This window comes from Pseudopipra pipra, chromosome 20 (assembly GCF_036250125.1).
Source record: "Pseudopipra pipra isolate bDixPip1 chromosome 20, bDixPip1.hap1, whole genome shotgun sequence".
Taxonomy (NCBI): domain Eukaryota; kingdom Metazoa; phylum Chordata; class Aves; order Passeriformes; family Pipridae; genus Pseudopipra; species Pseudopipra pipra.
Window position 1 is genome coordinate 129,238 of NC_087568.1, and position 21,649 is coordinate 150,886.

At 38.4% G+C, this 21,649-nt stretch overlaps 1 protein-coding gene and 1 long non-coding RNA gene across 3 annotated transcripts in view; both read right to left on the reverse strand.

Moving 5' to 3' along the window:
* Positions 1-21,649, reverse strand: part of RALGPS1 (Ral GEF with PH domain and SH3 binding motif 1) — a 79,176-nt gene that overhangs the window by 14,849 nt on the left and 42,678 nt on the right. For both annotated transcript variants that reach the window (XR_010435406.1, XM_064676468.1), the window contains exons 11-13: positions 18,851-18,988; positions 17,068-17,161; positions 10,677-10,744 (exon numbers count right to left, since the gene is read on the reverse strand). Coding sequence is in view for 1 of the 2 variants with exons in the window: in XM_064676468.1 (XP_064532538.1) it covers positions 10,677-10,744; positions 17,068-17,161; positions 18,851-18,988 (300 nt within the window). In the remaining variant the exon portion in view is untranslated. The remainder of the gene's footprint in view (positions 1-10,676; positions 10,745-17,067; positions 17,162-18,850; positions 18,989-21,649) is intronic.
* LOC135424879 (uncharacterized) lies at positions 1,786-10,670 on the reverse strand. Its single transcript, XR_010435408.1, has 2 exons — positions 6,380-10,670; positions 1,786-5,303 (listed from the first exon to the last, which is right to left on the reverse strand). It is a non-coding gene; the product is annotated as an uncharacterized LOC135424879 (long non-coding RNA).

The window sequence follows — 21,649 nt, forward strand, 5'->3', positions numbered from 1 at the left end:
CAAATGCATTACTTCTCAATCATCTATGAGCCCTAGAGATGTCTCACTGCAATCATTCTTACACTCATTTTACAGGTTTTATGAGGCCTCACAGAAAACATGGATGAAATGTTCTTGTTCCAGTTCCTTGATCCTGTTCACAAAAGGCTGGCAGTGAACTTTGCCATACAGTGGAGAGCAACACAACCTATCACCATCCTCAGTAAATGCAATGGTATTCTTGGCTTGAGATTTCACTTTTAAACACATAGTTATGGCACTGGTGCTTGTGATGAAAGTGGTCATGAAAATGGCTGCCTGCCCCATATCTTTTCCTTGGTACAGCCCAGCTAGCAGCAGAACAGACTTTCTTCTACGTTAAAAGAATCACTTCTTGGAGGCTCCAGCAACCTCAGCTTAGTCAGCTTCTGACCTCTAACCACAGCCCTTTAAGAGAAACTTTGTGACGTGAAAAAACACATGGAATTATCCTCAGAATCTTTACAGAAGTGTCTGACCTCAAGTGATAAACTGGAACAGAAGAAAAAAAAATAAAACAAACCCTCAACATCACAGGGCACAGTTTGACAACAGATGTGAAGGTACACCTTCAACAGAAATGGCTCTGAGAGAGTGGTCACTGACTGGATGAGGCTTCCCAGAGAAGTGGCACCAAACCTGTCAGAGTACAAGGTGCATCTGGACAACACTCTTAGTGATATAATTTAGTTTTATGTAGCCCCGTAAGGAGCAGGAAGTTGGACTCAGTGAATCTTATAGGTCCCTCCCAACTTGAGATATTCCATGTTTCTATCTGTTATATAGGCTACTCCATCTCTCCCCAAGCACAGAATTTATTTAACAACTTCTTCTGCCTTGAACGGAGGATTAATGAGACATAAGAAGAAATAGGAGAACCAGTAGTGAGTTTTTCCCAGTGAGAGGCAAAAAATAGTACAAATAAACACAAGACGATTTACTATCCATACTCACTGTATCAAGTTGTATGAAATATAAAAATTAATTACAAATTACTTGTATTTTTATTTCCCCATAGCCTAGACTCTGGAATTTCACCACAAACTGGGTCGTAACTATGAAGAATTGCAAAGGTTTTTCCCCTAGCAGTAAGAGGAAAAATGTAATCCACAGTGTTCTGCACATTTGAGCAAACTGTTCATGGTGCTGTTTAATTAACAATGAAGGGAGCCTCAGGATAAACAAAAATAGGAAACTGCTTCTAGCAACAGAGGAAGAACAAGCTCATTAGAGGAAACTTCAGTAAGATCATTCACTGGGTCATCAATTTTGTAGGAGAACAAAAAGAAAAAACAGTTCTTAATCCTGTTTTCTACCTTATTCCTATATACCAAGTTATATACAATAGCATTTTTGTCTGCCTGTCTTTGCTACCATCACACACATGTGAAAAATGACACCAGTAGCATCAGTAGAAGGCTTTTGCGCCTTCAGAGAAGGTCTTATGTTAAATGGCCACATGACCACATTAAAAAATGCACTTTCAATCATTACTTGATCCAGAGATTCAACCAGTGACACACACTTGGGAGACTGGAAAGGGCCAAGTACAATGTTCTGCTGTATTTTCAACTAAAACTTTTATGCATTTGGGCCGTAATATGATATTGGAAGCTTCTTCCCTGAAACCAACAGAGTTCATCTTCCCTTTCTACCATGGAGGCTAAGCACAAGTTAGAACAGAAAAAGTATGAATCTGAGCAAAATTATGTGATGCCTAGTTTAGTGTAAAAAGTGTATGGATTCATATTTCATTGTTAGATCTGAAAATCTTATCTGCCGCATTAATAGCAAGAATATATATTTCACTAAAGTCTTCTACCGCAAGTTTTCATTAAATTTTTAAAATTCATGCAGAGACAAAACAAATGCATTCAGAAGTTTCAGAAATGATTACAAGCTCTTAAGTTTGAAAACTTCCAGTCCTTCTGATGGACTAGGTTCCCAAGGAGGAGCACTCTACATGCTTTGTTTGTAGTGCCTTTCCATCAGATACTTTTCAATTTGTGAACAGTAAAATTAGAACTACTGAGCTGTTTATTACCAGTTAAGAAGCTTAAAATAAATTGGAACTGAGACCCAGTATGAAGATAGTGGCAGCTGAAAAAGAATTTTCCTGAAAATTATGAGCATTTGTCAGTAAGAGTTTAATCTGAAACTCAGCATAAACAGTGGCTACTCCAAGGCTTGTCCCTTAAATTAGCTGCAAGATTTGTTCATTTTTATATTGCTTCCTGCTGCGTCCTTCAGGTCTTTCTAGGGCCAGTTCTAAATCCCAATTTGCATTAAGTTCTTTAAGTGTATGACATTAAGTTCTTCTAAGTTCACTGAGTGATACCGAATCATTATGTTTAACAAACTGCTGAAACTACAGCCTCTGAAAGAGTATCTTAAGGCACAGCCCTAAATGAATACCAGTACAGTGCAGTGCTTTTTCCCACAGACCCCGTGCCACATGTAAAAATAACTGTTAAATTTTGTAATACATAATAGTTTAAAGGTTTAAGTTTCTCACTGTGGAGAGTCACAGAGCTGAAAGCAGACTATTTGATGACTTTGATTCTAAAACACTGATATTGACACAAAGCCTGAGACTGCATCAAAACCACTTTACCTAGAGAAAGAACAGCAAAATAACAAGTCCGGTGCTTACACAATCGAGCCATTACAAAATCAAAGTTAGCTGGATTTGACTTGAGATAGGTTCAAATGTTACCGCTATTATAACCTAAAAGGATTAACACATCAAGCAAGAAAAGAACAGTTTGAGAGGTTTCACTCTACACTCCCTTTTTTTTTTCAAATTAGACACCCCGCTTGGGGAGCATGGAGTGAAATTTCCAGTAATATGAATGCAACACAAAAATATTTAAAGTTTGATCATTATAACTTGATTTAAGAAAGAGTTTTTATTACCTGGATAGCTCCAGAACAGAAAAGGTTTGTTAAAAAAACAATTACTTAAAAATCAAGTCGTATATCTAAAAGGACTGCACATCTCGGATTGAAAATAGTACTAGGAAACAAAACTTCAGTTCATGTAAAAATACTGCCTGGCTTAAGGTGAAATGTGTCAAGGGTGACAGAATTTGTGGAAATAGGTAGAAGAGCCTTACAACCTAAGCTAACAGCCTGGCTTCCTTACTGCTATATATGGCAACCAAAACTGCTTGTAACAGTCCTGGGAAAGGAGGAAATGGGCCTGGGTTGACCAACCACTGGAACAGGCTGCCCAAAGAAGATGTGGAGTCTCCCACACTGGAGACATTCAAGAACCATCTGGACACAACCCTGTGCCACGTGCTCTGGGATGACCCTTCTGGAGCAGGGAGGTTGGACCAGATGACCCACTGTGGGCCCTTCCAACCCGCCCCATTCTGTGATTCTGCGACTTACTCTAATTCATACTCAGTGTAGTTCTGCATATTCTCATCTCCAAGGCAAGAGAGGGAAAGATATACAGTTTGGCTCTGTTAACCCTCGCTAAGATAAAAAGAATTTGAACTTAAAAACCTTTACAAAGTCTTTGCATCTGCTCTGCTGCCAAATGTTTACGAAGAAGAATGGTGAATTTTAGAGCTCTGTCAGGCAGGATCTGTGCTGCTGGGCACTCTCAGGGCAGCAAGTGTGGGGTACAGAGAATGTCAGCATGAGTTAAGGGGCAGAGGGGAGATGACCCCATTTCTGTAAAGGGGTGAGAGACAAAGAGAGCCTGTGCCAAGAAGGATGCCAAAGAGGATAAGTGGTGAGACACTGATGAAAGCTGCACCAAGGGATGTTCATGGACATACCAGACTGTTGAGCAATTAGCTGGGGAAGCTATGCCCAATACTGCTGATAACAAAATTCAAATATTTAAATTCATTTGAGATGGAGTTATTTTGCCCCTTTTTTCCAATAAGTGAAGTCATCTGCTACTGCTAACTCTCCTCTTTACTCTCCTGGCTCCACTCCTAGTGCATACTGTTACCATGATTGCTATTCTGTTATTTTGCCTTTCATGGAGACAAAGCACTCTTAGTAGGATTTTCCAGTCAGCTGGCATGAACAAGGGTTAGTTTGGTTTTCATTATTTCTCAGCATCATTTTCAAGATTATGCTGACATGCACAAAAAAAATTATAAAAATATTAAAAGATTATTAAAAATTTGTTTGTGTTAGGGAACGTGAGACAACTTCATCAGAGTGAGCTGAGTGCTGTTCTGAGATCTGTGGCAAGAACATTTGGAAAAGTTTACACATATCCCAAAGGATCTCACTGTTTTTTCCTTTGCATAATTTTTCCATGAATAATCCTTCAAATGTTATAAATGAACATTACTTTTGCAATCCTTCAGTAAAACATGTGAACATTTACAGTCTCCAGAGGTTTTAAAAAAAGCAACAGAGTGAGGGAGTTACAGTTCACAATTTTTCTCCAGTAGAAAGCTATCAATAAACCAGTACTAGACATGCAAACAGAAAACTGAAAATGAGTTGCATATTATATGATGAAGAACTGAGGGATTTTTCAGGAAGGTAAAACAGTCTCAACTATTCACTATTTTCTGGTGAGCAGCTAAGAAATAAAACTGATACTTACCAGCTCTGTTTCTAAAACTTAATAAAGACATTCCAAGTCACAGACTCTCTAGTTAAATCTTTGCTGTAAATTTTTACTGTTCTGTTTCTATTGTAACCAAAGTCAGTGGGTGATAATTAAAACTTTCAAAGAGAAAGACCTACTCACAAAACACACAATAAAGAACTTAAGAAGAATTTTGTGCACAGAATCAAAAATGACACCCAAAAATTAAATCTAGAATGACAGCTATTGTAAAAGAACAGTTTTAATTTTCAGAGTATTGCTTTACAATTCAGTGAAAGCCTACTAACACATAGAACGTGTAAGAGACTTGTTTGCTATGGCTGCTTCTCAGACAAGAGCAAACTAAGAACAAGAATCTGAGTCCTTGGCTGCACCTCTCTGTGCTCCCCCAAGCTCCCCAAAAGCTCTCTCACTCACTCACACTCACACACACACAGGTCCTTCTGACTGCACACCTGAGTCTAATTCCTTCAAATGCTTCCTGGGTAGAAGTGATACTTCTGATTTCAGGTGTCACTAATTGTCAGCATTTGTGTTACTTACTCTGCACCAGTGGAACATGCAAAACCCAGACTTGCACTTCAGCAAAAATGTTGACTTTTTTTGCAGTTGGATCTGCAGAGCAGTGTATGGGCTTGGGTGACATCCAGATTGGCAGTGAAGACGTACCCATTGTGAGAGCCTAGCTGCAGGGAAACTGTGAAGTTTGGGTTCAACCAAATACATTAACCAATTCATAAAAGAAACCCCAACTTTTTACAGAAAAACTATTTCAGGTGACTGCTGTGAAAAAAAGAGTCAAAACCAAAAAAACCAAAAACAACTAAACTCCCAAAAACCAGCACAGAAAAGCCCCGAATCCTCTGGCTGTTTTGCATGTTCATAGCATTCCTTGGGAGTAACAGCTTGGTAGTTAAAATAAGCATCAATGAATTAGGACATTAGGCTTTTTGATAAGGAAGTCACAGAAAGTAATAGAAAGTGATCAAATTAAAAACTGAGCATGATCATTCTCTCCTTGGAAACTTTGTATTTGTTTTGATAGAAAATGCTTCTACAATTTTGGTGGACCTTTGGTATACTAAGAAAAAGCCCAAGTACATTAATTCCGGTTGGATTTAGTGGTTGATAACATGTGAATCCCACAGATTTGTCTGGTATTAATTTGTTTCAAAAATACTCCAATGACTTGTAAAAATTTGTCTGGAAAGTATCACAGAAGAAGAGATTGGAAATGAAAGAGCAAAGTTTCCTGGACAGTCTGTAAATTTATGTAAAGAAAACTTAGTTCTTCCATTTCTACCTTAAGTCCCGTGTAAGAAAAGCAGACACTGCACATGAAGCAATGGCCAAGAACTTGCACAAGGATTAGACAATGCTCATTTCCACAGAATGATTGGCTGCTAATGCACTTAGCGCAAACTATTTATTAGTTGCCAAAGCAACCGGTAAAACAAATGGAAAACTAAATGTCAAACTCAGTGTTTACATAGAAAGCGACAGGGTGGGAGGGTTTTATTCTAAAATTCTGGGACTGCTGTAGAGGTATCACCAGTGTAGTATACCTACTTCAGAGGTGCAAACATCCCAGTCTTTCTTTCTTCTGTTTCTACATTTTCAACTCCTACATAACACATCCTCCACATCCAATAAATTTACCTCTTCTAAGTAATTAAAATACATATTAAAAGTTGTTTATGAACTACCTGTCAAAGCTGAATGGAGACAGCACAAAAGGCTAATTTTACCCCAATAACAAAGAAGAGAATATACCTGTTTCAGATTAATTACTCCATATTCCTGGTAGGATGGCTCAAAAAGACCTACTTGGGGAACAAAAAAGAAAAAAAAGGGAGGGGGTGAGGGTCCATCCCTGACTACTGCATAACAAAACCCCCAAAATAAGGGCTACCCACAGCGGAGGCCTCGCTGTTGCTAACTTCAACGCTAACTCTAATGCTAGATGCTACTTTAATGAAGGGGTTTGCTAAAAATCACAGAATCGTTAGGATCGGTCTTTGATTCACTTATTATTAGACACAATTTTCTGGATAATTATTTTAATATTATTTTAACTGTGTATGTTGTTCTTCAAGACAGGATAAACATGGTATATTTCAGAGAATGAGTATCCACTCTCTAAATTTCGATTAGCACTGTGCCCTAAACTTTTCAAAGCAACATGATAATACAGAACATACATAAAGTTTTCTCTCCTGAGCGACACTTTGTGTGCGAATTCTGAGGAACTTCGGATGCTTAGAAGACTAACTTATTTACCATATATTGCATTAAATCTTCTTTTGTTCTGGGAAAATGTATTGAGTTATACCTTCCAAAACAACCTAACAGCCGTACCATAAATGCCAAGCACCTTCCAGCCAACGCTGCAGGAACACAGATGTCTTTTACAGCTAATTCAACTGGAAACTGTGAACAGTTAGCATACTATAAGCTCTCCAGCTACATTCTCTCTCTCTCTCTCAAACCACAGCAAGGCAGAATGAAAAGTTGCTGCCAAGGAAGCTGTGTGAATCACACAGATCCTGAAAGCATTCAGCTAAACTGCTTAAAGCTCCTTTTTAAATGCTGTTTGCAAGAGACAAGAATCTCTGCAGCATCATGGAAGATATAAAATCTTCCTGTGAAAGCACTATTCACAATTATATATGCATTGGTAATTAAATGAGACTCTCTTAGCCACTAATATACAAAACATAGCTTGTTGTGAGACAGTCACTTTAATCAGATGCCTACCTCCTGTTCAAATTTACTGGAAAACCAGTTGGCAAACAAAGTGGAAAATGGACACATGGTTTTTCTCCAGTACTTTCCAGAAATACTGTAGGATTTAACTGTTTTTATTGAGCCCAACACTCATAAAGATACTTTAAGGGGAAAAAAAAGAAAACCACAATGTCCCTGGCTAGGGTAAACTGTTAATATTCTTTCGAAAGAGAAAACTCAGTAGAAGATAAAGTCGCAGTGCTGGCAAGTAAAATCCATTTCCATCATGAACACAAACAATTATACTTTAGGACATGAACATGACACTATTCCCTGCACTTAAGCCCATTATGGACTTTGGAATTATTACCAATGATACTGAGGTTTTTTTCTGTCTCTGGAAACACACACCGACCTGTGTGAGGATGCAGCATGTCACAGGGAGAACTCGACTAGACTAACTGCTATTAGGAACATATTAACTTTTGGATTGTTGAGAGAACTGAACTGATGACTGTCCTTATGGGCCAAGAACCTTTATTTTACCTTAAAATTACTATAACGAGACTCACATGACTTAAACTATTGACTGGAACATTAAACTACTGCCCAAAGCCCTTTGAGATCATCTATTATCATTACAGCTTGCTGACTGCAAAGGACTTACTTATGATGCACAACGTTTGAAGTGGAATTAATCTCAAACTATAATTTGAAACCAAATAAAACTGACTGAAATACCTGCAAATGTGCTATTTTTAATTCTCCACGGTCAAATATATCATTACTGATACTTGAGTATTTTAGCTCAGAATTATTTAAGACTACCATATGGCTATATTCCTATTTATTAATGCTGTGGAATAAACAATAAATTATTGCCTTCATGCTAAGTTAAATTTCAATTTAAATTCATGCTAACTTACTTAACTAACCTTCTCCAGAAATAAATCTGCTTTTTCAGTAAAATACACTGGATTCCCTTTAGTAGCATTTTTGCAGCCACATAGGTGCAGGTCACTGAAAAATTCCTGTCGGTATTACAAAATGCTGATGGCATTCATTGTCTAACTGGCAGTAAGTGAAAACTCTCTAGCTGAGCAAGAAATACAGCAGCCCACAAGTTGGTCAAGCTTTTGAAGGAAATATTAAGAGAAAAACAGAGCAATAGGAATGAGTCAGCACTTGGTTTCTAGTCATCACATTAATTCTCACTCTCAACAAAGCAACCTTACAGAGCACATAGGGTCACTGCAGACTTAGAAGGGAAAATTCATCCTCTCTTAATACTGCCAGATACCACATGATCACATAGTCAATTGAGTAGGTACTACTGAACATTGTCATCATTATTTTGTGGACTCCAGCTGAACTCAAGGCAGTATCATGCCATATTACTTGCCTAGTTCAGGCGAGTTCAAACTTCCTGTTTCCAACTTTGGAACTGTATTTTTAATTGTCTTCCTTTATAGTTCTAATAAAGTCTCAGACCTTGATTAAGAATCAGAGTATTGGTAATGATCACATACTATGCTGTTATGACCAAAGTTAGAAATTCCATAAACACCCTAATGAAATGTTAGCTTCAAAGCCCAAATATTGAGCATGTCAACATGAGCAATACAAAGCAAAAGCCAGAAAACAAAAAAGTTCACTCATATGTCTGCTTTAAATATGTAATGAGAGGCAATGACTTAGTTTCAAGTTCCTAGTATGAAAAAGCTAATCATCACAAAAGCAAAAGAAAGTATGACATGAAGCGGTGGGTTCACCTTGGCTGGCTGTCAGGTACCCACCAAGCTGCTCCATCACTCTCCATCCTTCACAGGATGGGGCGAAGAAAATAAGATACAAAAACCCCCGTGAGCTGAGAGAAAGGCAATCTAACACAGAAAAGCAAAGGCTGCATGCAGAAGCAAAAAAAACCCAAACAAACAAAAAAATGTTTTATCCTCTACTTCCCATCAGCAGGCAATGAGCAGCCACAGTCTGACCGAAGCGTTGCAGCAGATACTCAGGAAGACAAATGCCTTAGTAACAAACGCCTCCCTCCCCCCTTTCTCTTAGCCTTCATTGATGAGCAAGTCATATGGTATGGAATATCTCTTTGGGCAGCTTGAATGAGCTGTCCTGGCTATGTCCCCTGCCAACATCTTGTCCACACCCAGCCTACTGGCCTTTTTGGCAGGGGGCTGAGTTTGGAGAGACAGCCTTGGTGCTGTGGGCACTGTTTAGCAGAAGTCTGGTACTTCAGCAGAAGCCTGATACCTTGGAAAGGTATCCACAACTTTCCAGCTGCAGACACAGAGCACAGCACTGTGATGGCTGCTACAGAGAAGTAAACTTGCAAATGCACGTGTTCATTAACAACTACATTTGAACTCACCTAATAAAAAAAAATTCTCCTCTGAACTATTTCCTTATTCCTATTCCACAACAATTAATAATACTGAGCATTGAGCAGGAAGAGGGAAAGCACCTTCCTAAAGAAACTGAAGACCAGGTCAACTGTTTATCAAGCTCTGGGAATAGCAATCACACTCCTGAGATAAACAAGAGGTTCCCTATAAAAAAATGGTAATTTGACAGCTGCCAACATGAAGACCTGGGAGGCAGATGAAACCCCCCCTTTTTTTTTTCTTTCATATTTAGTATCTTCCTTTTTCTTTCTCTCATTCAGTGAGAAGAAAAGACACTTTGAATGCCAAATGAAACTGCCTGTCAGATGTGGTCTGGACCCCGTAAGTCTTTTACGTTCGCATGTGGTTTAACATAATGAGACAGAAAATTGGCCATTCAGGTTCAAGAGATTAAAAAAGAACAGCTTTTGAGATAATGGCTCCTATAGCAGTAGGTACATTTCATACAGTCTGATGTTTGCTTAGTCTGTTCATAGAAATAAACAGATTAGTTTTGGTCAACTTATGGGTGGTACCATAGTTATTTAGACGTTGCTAGAAGCTATTACAAAGCTTTTGTTCTCCTGCTTTACACAATGAAATTGTCTCAAATTTATATGATCACACAGAAATCTGAAAGGACAATTTCCTATGTTATTCACTGCACTGATTTGTTTGTACTGAAAGACGGCCCTTTTTTCATCACTTATTAAATAATCATAAAAATACAAGCATTTGTGAAAAATTCCACAATCTGACATCTGTTCCAATGCTAGCAAACACCCTGTGTCATCCCTTGACCTGCAACTGTTTCTAAATAAGTCAGCAATTCTTATTGTTGACTCATGCTACTGATGTACCTCTGGGTTTTCTCATACACTTCAGTGAAGGATTTCTGTAATTAAATTATTTCCTTACTCAAGTTTTCAAACAATGTTTTATACCTGCAAGATCTTCTTTGGAGGAAACCAGTCGAGGAGAGCTGTTACCTGGCTCAATTCTTAAAGACAATCTGGAAAAAACAAGTTTTTAGAGAAATTAACAAAAAAAATTCTCAATAAAAGTTGAAAGTAATTATTTTGGCAGTGCTAAGTAGGAATTTTACTTTCTTGGAAGTGTAGTTATTTATTTAGTGATGTAACAAAACAATAATTTTTTCAAAGTAAATCACTATCTGTTAGAACCAAGAAAGAAGCAGTGAGGAAAGTCTATGAAAACAAAAAGGGAAATTGTTACTTTATCCTCCCTCTCAGTGTAAAACTGTAAGTTCATATAGTCTTTTACCTGGAAAAAAACCCCTCTAAAAACTTAATAATTTAGATACAAACCTAACAGCAAACATTTTATTCCCTCCGAGCATGAAAGTGAATTTACTCTGTTACCATGTGGAAACATGCACTCAGAAACAGTTATTTAGTTATTATGACTTACAGAAAAGTAACCAAGTTACCAACACTTAATAGAAAAGAAGGTAATTGGAAGAAAATATTATATGTCACTCTGCCAAACTCCTTGAGTTCTATGATGACCTCACTCGCTCTGGCGTTATCTCAGCACTCCAATGTGTCTCCATCTCCCACCGCACGTCACTTCTGCCATCTCTCAAGTTTAGGCACTTGACATTCATGGGTCCTTTACTCTGTACACACAGTTTGACAAAAAGGTATGGAGGACTACAGTGTTAAGTAAGTTTTAATGGAATAGTCATAACCCCAAAGGAAATAGCTGCTGTCACTGTACAGCACTGCACACACGCAGCAGCTGTGGAGATCTCGAGCACCTCTCAACTGTGCACCCAGGAAAGGCTTTCTGACTGCACACAAAAATGTGCAGAGGGACAGGGGAAAGAACCTATGAGAGCATTTCAAAATATCATGTATGGCCCAACTATCATTTTTCTTACCCTGTTTATGGGGAATACCTTCCAGTTCCTTTTTCACAGTATTCAAACACTGTCAACTATGTTTCAGTGTGACGTCAGTTAACAAACATATGGTCACTTTTCATGTTACTGAATTTCTATTCTTTTGATAGTACTACATTCTTTTAACTACCCAAAGTAATGTATTTCAAGTAGGTAATGAATCAATTGTTCCTTTCCAGACTACCTTTTCTTTCTGCAAGCATGATTTCTGTGACTCGGAAGCAGTACCATGACTCTCCTAGAAGCCAACAATGAGAGAGTTACAACAATACAAGTGCATGATTCAAATGTTGATCACGTGGGAATTTCTTTCAATATGGAAAAATGGCAAAAGAACTTCCCTTGTAACAGGGGGAACTTCCCTGTAAACAGGGCCCTACTGTGTGAATTTATCTTCCATGTCTGTAGAAATGTTCCAGTTGCATCCCTTGCCCAGTAGTTATTCTAAGGGTGATCTGTTCCTCACTATATTAGAGCTTTATCGTTTCCATGCTGTGAGCTTGATTTTTGCATAGAAAGCTTTCTATATTTTTTTTATAAATAATCTCCTGCAGAACTGTGCCATATACAGATGTTGAAAAATTTAGATATTAAGCTCATTTTACCAGGTTAGCTCATATTTGACAAACCAAAGTCCTTAGGCAAAGCAGAACATGTGTTTCAACTTGCTTCAGTTTTTCTCCAAACAGAAGCAGACAACCCCTCCTCCTGCTAACCCATCACTGTTCCACAATTGTTAATTTCTTCTATTTCTGTCTGTACAGGGGAGATGTTACCTGTTCTTCCCCATATGTGAAAATGGCATGTTTAGTTTCTGCCAGCTTTGAGGAGCTCATTTCTGATGTTCTTTCCCTACCCTGTTATCAAGTAAGTTACTCAGTTTTATTAGTTCTCAGGCAATAGCTACAGTTTATTTGGTCACTGTGGAAACATCTGTCTAATCAGCCCACTGCAAAGAGATATGACTGCAATTCAGTCCACGTAAGCAAATCGCTTCTTTCTTTCACGGTGATGTGATTTGTAATGCATTCCTCCTGAAGACTTAATGCTTTGTTAGAATAAAAGGAATTTAAATCTGTACATAAGGATTAGAAACTAGCTTTATTCTTAAGCATGCTGAACTGAATTGTTCTCATTAAGCAGGTCCAGTCTATAATTTCAGACAACTATTTACAGAATCAGGCATTATTTAGAACCAGTGTAGCAGGACTACCTCACGTCCCCGAGAAGGCCAGAAATCACTTGTCTAACTTTACATTTTGTACCAACTTCATCAGCTTACTGCATATCAAGGTCTAAGATTCAGTACAGCTTTTGCACATTTGAAAAACAGCACAGGTGAAATACTGTCTATGAATATGTACATCAGGGGAAGTGCTATGACCTGCTATCAGATTTAAGGCAATGCTGAGACAAGGACAATGTTAGTCACAACAAAGCAGTGCAGTCCTCAAAGCTGTCCCTCGGGGCACAATTTCTGACCACAATTTGTATACAAAACAAAATGGGTCTGACATATCTGAAACATTTTTGGTTGCCTGTCTAGCATTTAAACAGTAGATCCTACAACAGGAGGTTCAGCAACATTAGGTTGCTGGAAGCTCCACCGTCCTCAAGAATCCCACAACATTCTCCTGGAGAGGCTGGCAGTCCATGGCTTGGACAGGTGCATTCTTCATTGGGAAACACCTGGCTAATGGCCAGGCCCAGAGAGTGGTGGGGAATGGGGCCACATCCAACTGGGGCCAGTCACTAGTGGGGTTCCCCAGGGGTCAGTTTTGGGCTCAGTCCTGTTTAACATCTTTACTGATGACCTGGATGAGGGGATTGAGTGCACAGTCCATAAGTTTACAGACAATACCAAGCTGTGTAGGAATGCTGATCTGCTGGTAGGCAGGAAAGCTCTATAGAGGGATCTGGGCAGGTGGCACTGATAGGCCAAGACGAACAAGGCCAAGTGCTGGTTCCTGCACTTCGGTTACAAAAACCCCATGGAATGCTCCAGGCTGGGGATGGACAGAGTGGCTTGAGAGCGGCCCAGCAGAAAAGGCCCTGGGGGTGCTGGTCGACAGCAGTTGAAGATCAGCCAGGTGTGCCCAGGTGAGCAAGAAGGCCAAAGGCACCTGGCTTGTGTCAGTAATAGTGTGACAGCAGGACCAGGGCAGTGATTGTTCCTCTGTACTGGGCACTGGTGAGGCCAAACCTTGAATCCTGGCATCAGTTTTGGGCCTCTCACTGCAAAAAGACATTGAGGGGCTGGAGTGCATCAAGAGAAGGGAACGGAGCTGGGGAAGTGTCTGGAGCACCAGGAGCGGCTGAGGGAGCTGGGGGGGCTCAGCCTGGAGAAAGGGAGGCTCAGGGCTGACCTTCTTGCTCTCCGCAACTCCCTGACAGGAGAGTGGAGCCAGGGGGAGGTTGGGCTCTGCTCCCAGAGAACAAGGGACAGGAAAAGAGGAAACAGCCTCCAGCTGTGCAAAGAGAGGTTTAGGTTAGACATCAGGAGGAATTTCTTCATGGAAACGGCTGTCAGGAATTGGAAGGGGCTGTCAAGGGAGGTGGTGGAGTCCTCATCCCTGGAGGTGTTCAAGGAATGACTGGATGTGGCACTCAGTGCTCTGGTCTGGTTGATGAGGTGGTGATTGTTCAAAGGTTGGGCTTGATGACTTTGGAGGTCTTTTCCAACCTTAGTGATTCCATGATTCTATGATTCTACTCTGTATCCTGAAAAAGAGGCAGTCAAGCCACAACTATAGCTACTGAACCATGTGGCCATGGGATCAGTATGCATCTCAGACTAACAGTGAAGGTTTTCCCCTCCCCCTGCCTTTGATCACAATTCTTGGTGGAAAAGGTCCAGAGACTAGAGCTGCCTGGGAGGCCTTTTTAAGATGGACTGTGGCCAAGGCTCACTGTTATCAGTATTAATATTTTAAGCACCTGCCATTCAATTCCCGTTCCCACAGGACTAGAACTAACACGGTGCAGCTCGCACTTCTAGAGCACCAGCACTGCTAGGAGTCAGTATAACCTTTTAATTGCCTATTAATTTCTCTCGGATGCTTTCCAGTAGCATCCTGCCTATCTGAACCTAAATTTGAACTGATTTTTCAATAAATCATCTTACTACTATATTGGAATATCTCTGAAGGACTGAATTAATATGCTCTGAAGGACTGAATTACAGGTATAGATAGGTATAGATAGAAGCTTACACAACAGGATTCCAATCCTGACTCTCCTGTCCAGACAAGTAACATTGTAATACAAAAAATAATCTTAAAACTGGTTTTACTCAAAGAAGAACTGTGGAGAATAAAAGGAGTGGCCTAAGGATACCAAAAGGTCAGCAGAAAGATTGTTTAGGAATGGCTGCAAGGCATGTCAGGTTAGGAAAGGATACGGCATGGTGCCACAATGTTATATACTGCTATAACTGGGCAGCTTCTGCAAAAAAACGGTATATAGGCTGCGCAAGAAAGATCTGTTATTTTTAGGGTATGATATCATTGTCAGGGGTTTTCTGGAGCATTCCTACTTGCTGACAAGCATGAACCTAAAGGAAGCAATTGGACTAGCACAAAAAATTGTAGAGAAAAGCTCTGTTTATATAAACTGGCTGCCAAATTTTCCTTTTCAGTGTAATTGAGGTTCTCATTTGGTGAAACGTGTGTTGGGATTCTGCCAATACATTTTAGGGCAACTATCTAAGCTTCTTTTCCTGACAGCCTGGTAGTGTGACAGTTCTGTTCTTCATGCCAAAGGTCACACATACATCTCTGCAGAGAGCACTAATGCTGTCCTTGGCTCAAAAAGAGCAGTCACTGGAAAGAGGAAGAGAGAGGAGATTCTTTCCCACTCTAAAAACTTAGTACTCTGCATTTTTTAGGCTTAAAGTTTCTTCTGGCACGGGACTAGAAAATGCTATGAAACTAAAGATCCATTAGGGGAAACTAAGAGGAAAATGTGAAATCAAATATTCAAAAGAAAATCCAAAAACTTCTTACCAAATGCAAAAATGGATGAGGAATGAGAGTTTCCTCTAAGGTTAAATGTGATGAGTTTTGATGAATTTAAATTAATAGGGTTTTTTTTTAATTTAAAGCTTTAGTCTGACGAAACAAACACAGCAGAAAAAGATCAAGGTTCTCCAATGTATGTAAGCTGCAGTAACTTTCTTGTGGTAAGAATTTAATCTTTCCTTCTTTTTGATACCATTTGTGACTTTAGTCAAGTTTCTCCTTGCCACAGTGAAGCCTAGAAAGAAAACTGCTCAACTTGATTGAATTAGTCTCACAGATAACTAAATCAAAAGAAAAAGTACTAAATGATCTTTAAGATACATCAAATATCTTACAGCATTATCAGCAAGGCTGCTGCTAAAGTTAAATTAATATTAAAATTTAAAATGGAATTACTTGCATTTTTTCCAAATATTGTCATAATATCATTTGTTTATAGAAAACATTTCCTTAATTTGTTTTTCTAAGATAGTACAGTTCATAAAAGCTATTGTATAAACACTTGCGTCAATAGGAAACTCCATCTAAAAATCAAACTAAACAACATGACCAGTTTCTTTAATCCAATCCAAGGGCTGTAAAGCCTATCCTAACTACAAGTCTTCACCTTTACCAATGACTACTCAGTTTAATTTTGCTCTATCTTCATTACTTTAATGAAGAATGGAAGTATGGGGGAAATTAGGAAATAATGACGATGTGTTAAATTTTAACATTGAGATTTAATTCTCAGACTACCTTTAACAAATGTCTTGGTCTGCCTGACCTTTTTAAAGGCTGTGTGCACTGCTCATGGTCAATGTGCATCTCTTGCACAATGTTGTCTCTATATGTGAAACATATACAATGTCATGGGATGTGAAAAGGAAGAACATGCATCAGTACTCTGGCAGGAATTCTAATTCCACAGAGCAGATAAATTTTGCTGTGAAAACATCAAACCATTGTGCGGGTTAGCTCTTCTCCTGGTCTTCTGTAAGCATTGGTTTGACACACTTAAAAACCCCCAAAACTTAAACCTCCAAATCTTAAGCACCAATTTATTAAAAATAGTTATTTGAAATTGGTAGATGTTCTTAATGTATTATTCATAACACCAGAGAGTCAATCTTGGAGATGACTTTAGGGTTACTGAACAAAATTCCCAGCATACGACCATCATGTAATAGAATAAAGACTAGATTTTCATCTACTTTTAACTGTTACAAATATATTTCATTTTGTAAATCTGCTTATAGTCATAAAGGAAGACTGTGATTCTGGATTTTACTCAGTAGAAACACTCCAAAACATCTTCAGCCAAGGCCTTTTTGTTCAGCTCCTAACCAAACTAAGAACCAAGTGATCTTTCCTCTAAATTTCCCAAAGCTTGAAGAAAAGAACAGTACTTACTTATAATTGTCATCTTCTACAAATTTCTGAAGTTCTTCAATGTAACGGACAGACTTCAAATACTTTTGCACATGGGGGAGTGTTGTAAGATGATCTGTGGAGTGTTCAAACAAACAAACAAAGAAGATGAACATCCAAAATCAATTATTGTTTCAGGTTTTTCTTCTGGTTCTCACGGTTACCTTAATGGAAACAAGAGAATTTGAACTTTCCTAAAGAATAAATCAGGCAGAAATACTACTTTGACTCTAAGATGTTAAAGATGGAGCAAAAGTGATGCTCTCAGTTGTTAAACAAAACAAAGATACACTTAATCATCAGGAAAGCTCATGGATTTTATTAGATGTTGTCTTACAGGTGGAAAAGAGTTATTTGCTGCAAACTCTGCTAGAATTTTTGCTCATAGTTCTGGGGAAAATCAAAACCTGCAGCCACGGCTATTAGTGGTTCTCTTATGAACAAGAATTGAAGAGACTTAAAAATTATTAAATAATTAATTAAAAATTACAATGCTGAATACCAAGAATGAAAGACACTAAGTTCTTAATGACAGAAGAACCCCTGGACACAGGGTGCATGGACAGGAATATGCCTCGTAGTACCTAACTTAACTTTCATGCTCTTGTAAAGACAAGACAACTGTTTTAAAGGCACCCATTATTCCAGAACATTGTTTCTTCAAGGCCATATTTTAATTTTCATCCTGGTTTTAATGAAAGCACTCAATGCATAGCACTGCAGGAAGATACCAAAACTGTCAAAAGGCAAGGGTCACTGAAATAATGAGGTTTCTTTGTTATTCAAAGTATTCAGAGACAAAATGAAATTTACAACAAGAAAATGACATCTGAATAATCTAGGTATTCATAAGCATACATTACTATGGCTAGTCACTACCTTTAAATACTTTAAAATACCAAAGTTGACAATAATACCAAAGGACAAGGGCTGGATACTTCAGCATACACAGTTAATTTCTTGCCCCGTGTTCTCACAATCTAACATTTCATTTTTTTTTTACTAAACTCTCCAAAACTGTAGCATTTAAATGTCCTAAATTTATTCAGTTGTATAGCTGCTGTCAAGGCCTATCAGCTTGTTGCATGTTTAAGCAATGAAAAGTCATGCTAAGTCCCCAAAAGCACGCCGAGTATTCATCAAGATCCCAAACTCAGCACATTTCTTGACATACGGCTTCACTAGCAGGCTAGAACTGCAGAAATGAATTTTAGAGTAAAATCGTGTTAACAAAAGGAACTAGCCCTCATTTTCATCACTTCATCCAGGAGCAACATACGCGGAAAAGCTTAACACAAGTGAACAACTTGTATAGACTGAAATATTTGTATTTCATTTTGTAAATGTATCATCACGATGTTAACAACAAAATTATAATGAAACGACACGTTCTACACTCATCATTTCTACTGCACGGTAAAGGGAAAATATTAAAATAATTCTCTCTAATTGCCTCGGGTGGAAATGGAATATAACACAAATGCAATAGCTGCACTTGAAAGTACGTCTTCTGTAGCCCACATGTAGCAGTAAACTCTATGCAACCTCTGTTATAGCTCTTACAATTTTGAATACATATTTATCTGCCCAATTTACTGGTAAGACCAAAGCTTCACAGGAGTGGAAGTTGTATCACTTGTCAGTGTCCAACTCTACCAATGTTAGCCTCTTGTGTTGCCTTTACTAAGGGCCAAAAACTGCTTTCACAATGTTGTACTAAAGAAATTTTAGCTAAGGCTTAATAGGCATAACAAAATTTACCAACCATAGTTACAGGAGACTTGCAGATCAGCTATTATTCGGAGGATATTGTTCATTTGATTGGATCTTTGTTCATTCTCCATAATGCTGTCTGAAGCGGGATATGCAGAATCAATGTAGATTAAATCCAAGAGATAAATTCCTGAAACAAACAAATCAATCAACCAATTGATCCAGTGTTTCAAACAGAAATAGTTGCATAATTCTTAATAACAGCCAGCAGCTATTTACTCCCACTGTGGTCTGGACCCATTAAACAAAGGAGACCTTGGCATTTGCATATTGAAAAATTCCATAATTACTGCTTGAGTTCTATGACACCTCTTAAAAAAGGACAGAAAAGCTTTTGTGCACTTAGGCTAATGCCTACTATGAGCAATTTGCAGGACCATAACAAGGACACTAAAAAAAGAGAGTGAGAGCTGCCCTGACTGGTGGAGTGAGGATGGGGACATGACCAGAGCCCCCTGCAATGCCACTAGTCACTGCTGGAAGGAATTACTGCAGCTTTGGCTCTGGCTCCAGGCTGACTTTGCTGGAAGACATCAGGAGAAGATACTTAGGCTTAATTATGTAATGATTTAAGAAAGCATAAAGTAAAGGTTTTTATTTATTGATTTCTTAATTTAGAAAAGAGCATCAAAAAATGTAGTTTTTCCATCAAGAACAAAATGTGCTGAGTCTGCTGTGGATGTTGTAGACTGAACAGAAATGTCTGTATGTGCTCCATTCAGGGGCCACTGCAGCTATTGGTAGTGTGTCAAAAACATTATCTCGGTCTGATTTTTTTTAAAGGATTGCTCAAACGTTTAGGGTCAGCTAAAAGGCAAACTCTAATTTATCATATTCCTAAACTGTTCTGTGACCTGTGCAGGAAAGTTAGTGCCTCTTTGTTGCATAACAAAGAAGGGAACGTTCTTTTGAGCAGGAAAATAATTTGTGCAGCATAAAAATCTACCATATTTCCACACTGGATTTTCCATACTGGTTTTTGAGCATGTTTATAATTAATGACTCCCCCTTTGGCCCATGCTTTCTTGCCCTGCCTTGAAAAGAACAGTCTTAATTCCAGGAAAATAGCTTGCTGTCTTGCTTTCACTCTTCTAGCTTTACAACATTACATTTCCTCGACAAAACCCACCTATTAAAACAACAGGCAATGCAGCTATGCTAGTCAAGCACAATTTTTCAAAGGGGAAGGAAATGCAGGCAGCACGCCTAAGCAAACTGCTTCTGAGAGAATCTCAGTATGCCTGCATTAATTACTGATAATGATCAGATCATTGGAAGGATACTAAGTTTGTGCAGTGAAAACAAATTATTTTCACGTCATTTCCTGGTTGTAAGTATGCCTCAAACTTACTCAGGTAAAAAAACAAACAAACAAACAAACCAACAAAAAAACCCCCACAACCCAAAACCCTAGAAATCATATTTCCATCTGGGAAAATATAAACTCTTTCCTCAAATGAAAATGTTCTTATGTGTTCTCTAGTAATGCCTCATTACTATCCTACAGAACTACAAGTTACAGACCACCAGCATAGTCTAGCAAATCTAAGGAAAGCATGTGACTTACTAGAAGTTTTCTTCCTTACAGTGTAAGAAAAAACCCCAAACTCTTTGTAATTACACACCAAGCAACACCTTTCTAAGGTTGTTTCTCTCTGTCTCTTCTTTTAAAGCAAGAAGGATGATTCTTTGATTTTTTTTTTTTAGTGTTACAAGCCTGCATCTGGGCAGTGACATTTTGAACTCTTCTACATATATGACGTGATAATAGGAACAGATGAGAATCAGTTTATTTTGTACCAAGGAATGACAAAATCATACCCTTCAGCAAAAGACTTCAAGATCTGTTTCTCAAAGGAAAGGCTCAGGACTACCCCATGCCAAAGCAAACACACAGCACTAGCTTTTCAAACTTTGGCTCAGTTTGTGCTACTGTGCACTGAAAAAAGCTCTCTAAGCTGTGGAGCCATCAGGATATTTTCCAGAGGGTGAGCTCATGGGCAGCTTCTTCCACAGGCAAGTATCATTTTCCAGTGATACTCACTTTTCTCCATTGTTACCAGAACTAATTTTGCAGCTGGGTATTGTATGCAGACAACATTGTGCTTCATTAGTTTATGGCATCATGGAAAAACTAACATGGACTAAGAAAAAGTACAGTCAAATAATCCAGAATTAAATCTATCAGTGAAAATCACTCTATGTAAAGAGTGATTATTTTTAAAAATATTGTAAATGTAAATAAATGTAAATAATGTAAAGAGTATTTTTTTTAAATTGGCAAAAAACCCCCCAAACCTGTAATACCAAGCTCTTAAATTTTTACTGAAGAGCGCAAACAAAGCAATAATATTACTAACAGTTTAAAGACAGGGAAACATTAGTACAACAAAAAGCAACCTTGAAATGTAACAGTCAATGCCACCCAGATAATGCATTTTGAATGCTCCGTCCACCAGAAAACAACTTCCAAAGCTAAATTTTATTGAAAAAAATATTTATGGAGAACTGCAGTGTTCAGCAGGATGCAGACCTAAGTCTATATAATGGTGTCTTGATTCACAGCTAAGTTTCTCCTATTATTTTCTCTATTCAATACTCAAGGCTTCTGTGAAAAAGAAAGTAGCACCGAGGCAGATAATAAATAAGCATACTTTGGGGAGTTGTTTGGTACTAACAACAAGGTCTTAAGAAAAATACTCCCAAGCCTTCTGAAATCAGTGGTTACTCAGCTTCACCCAGTTCTGATGAATCTCAGCTGGAGTATCTAAGCTTTAAATTTTTCATGAAC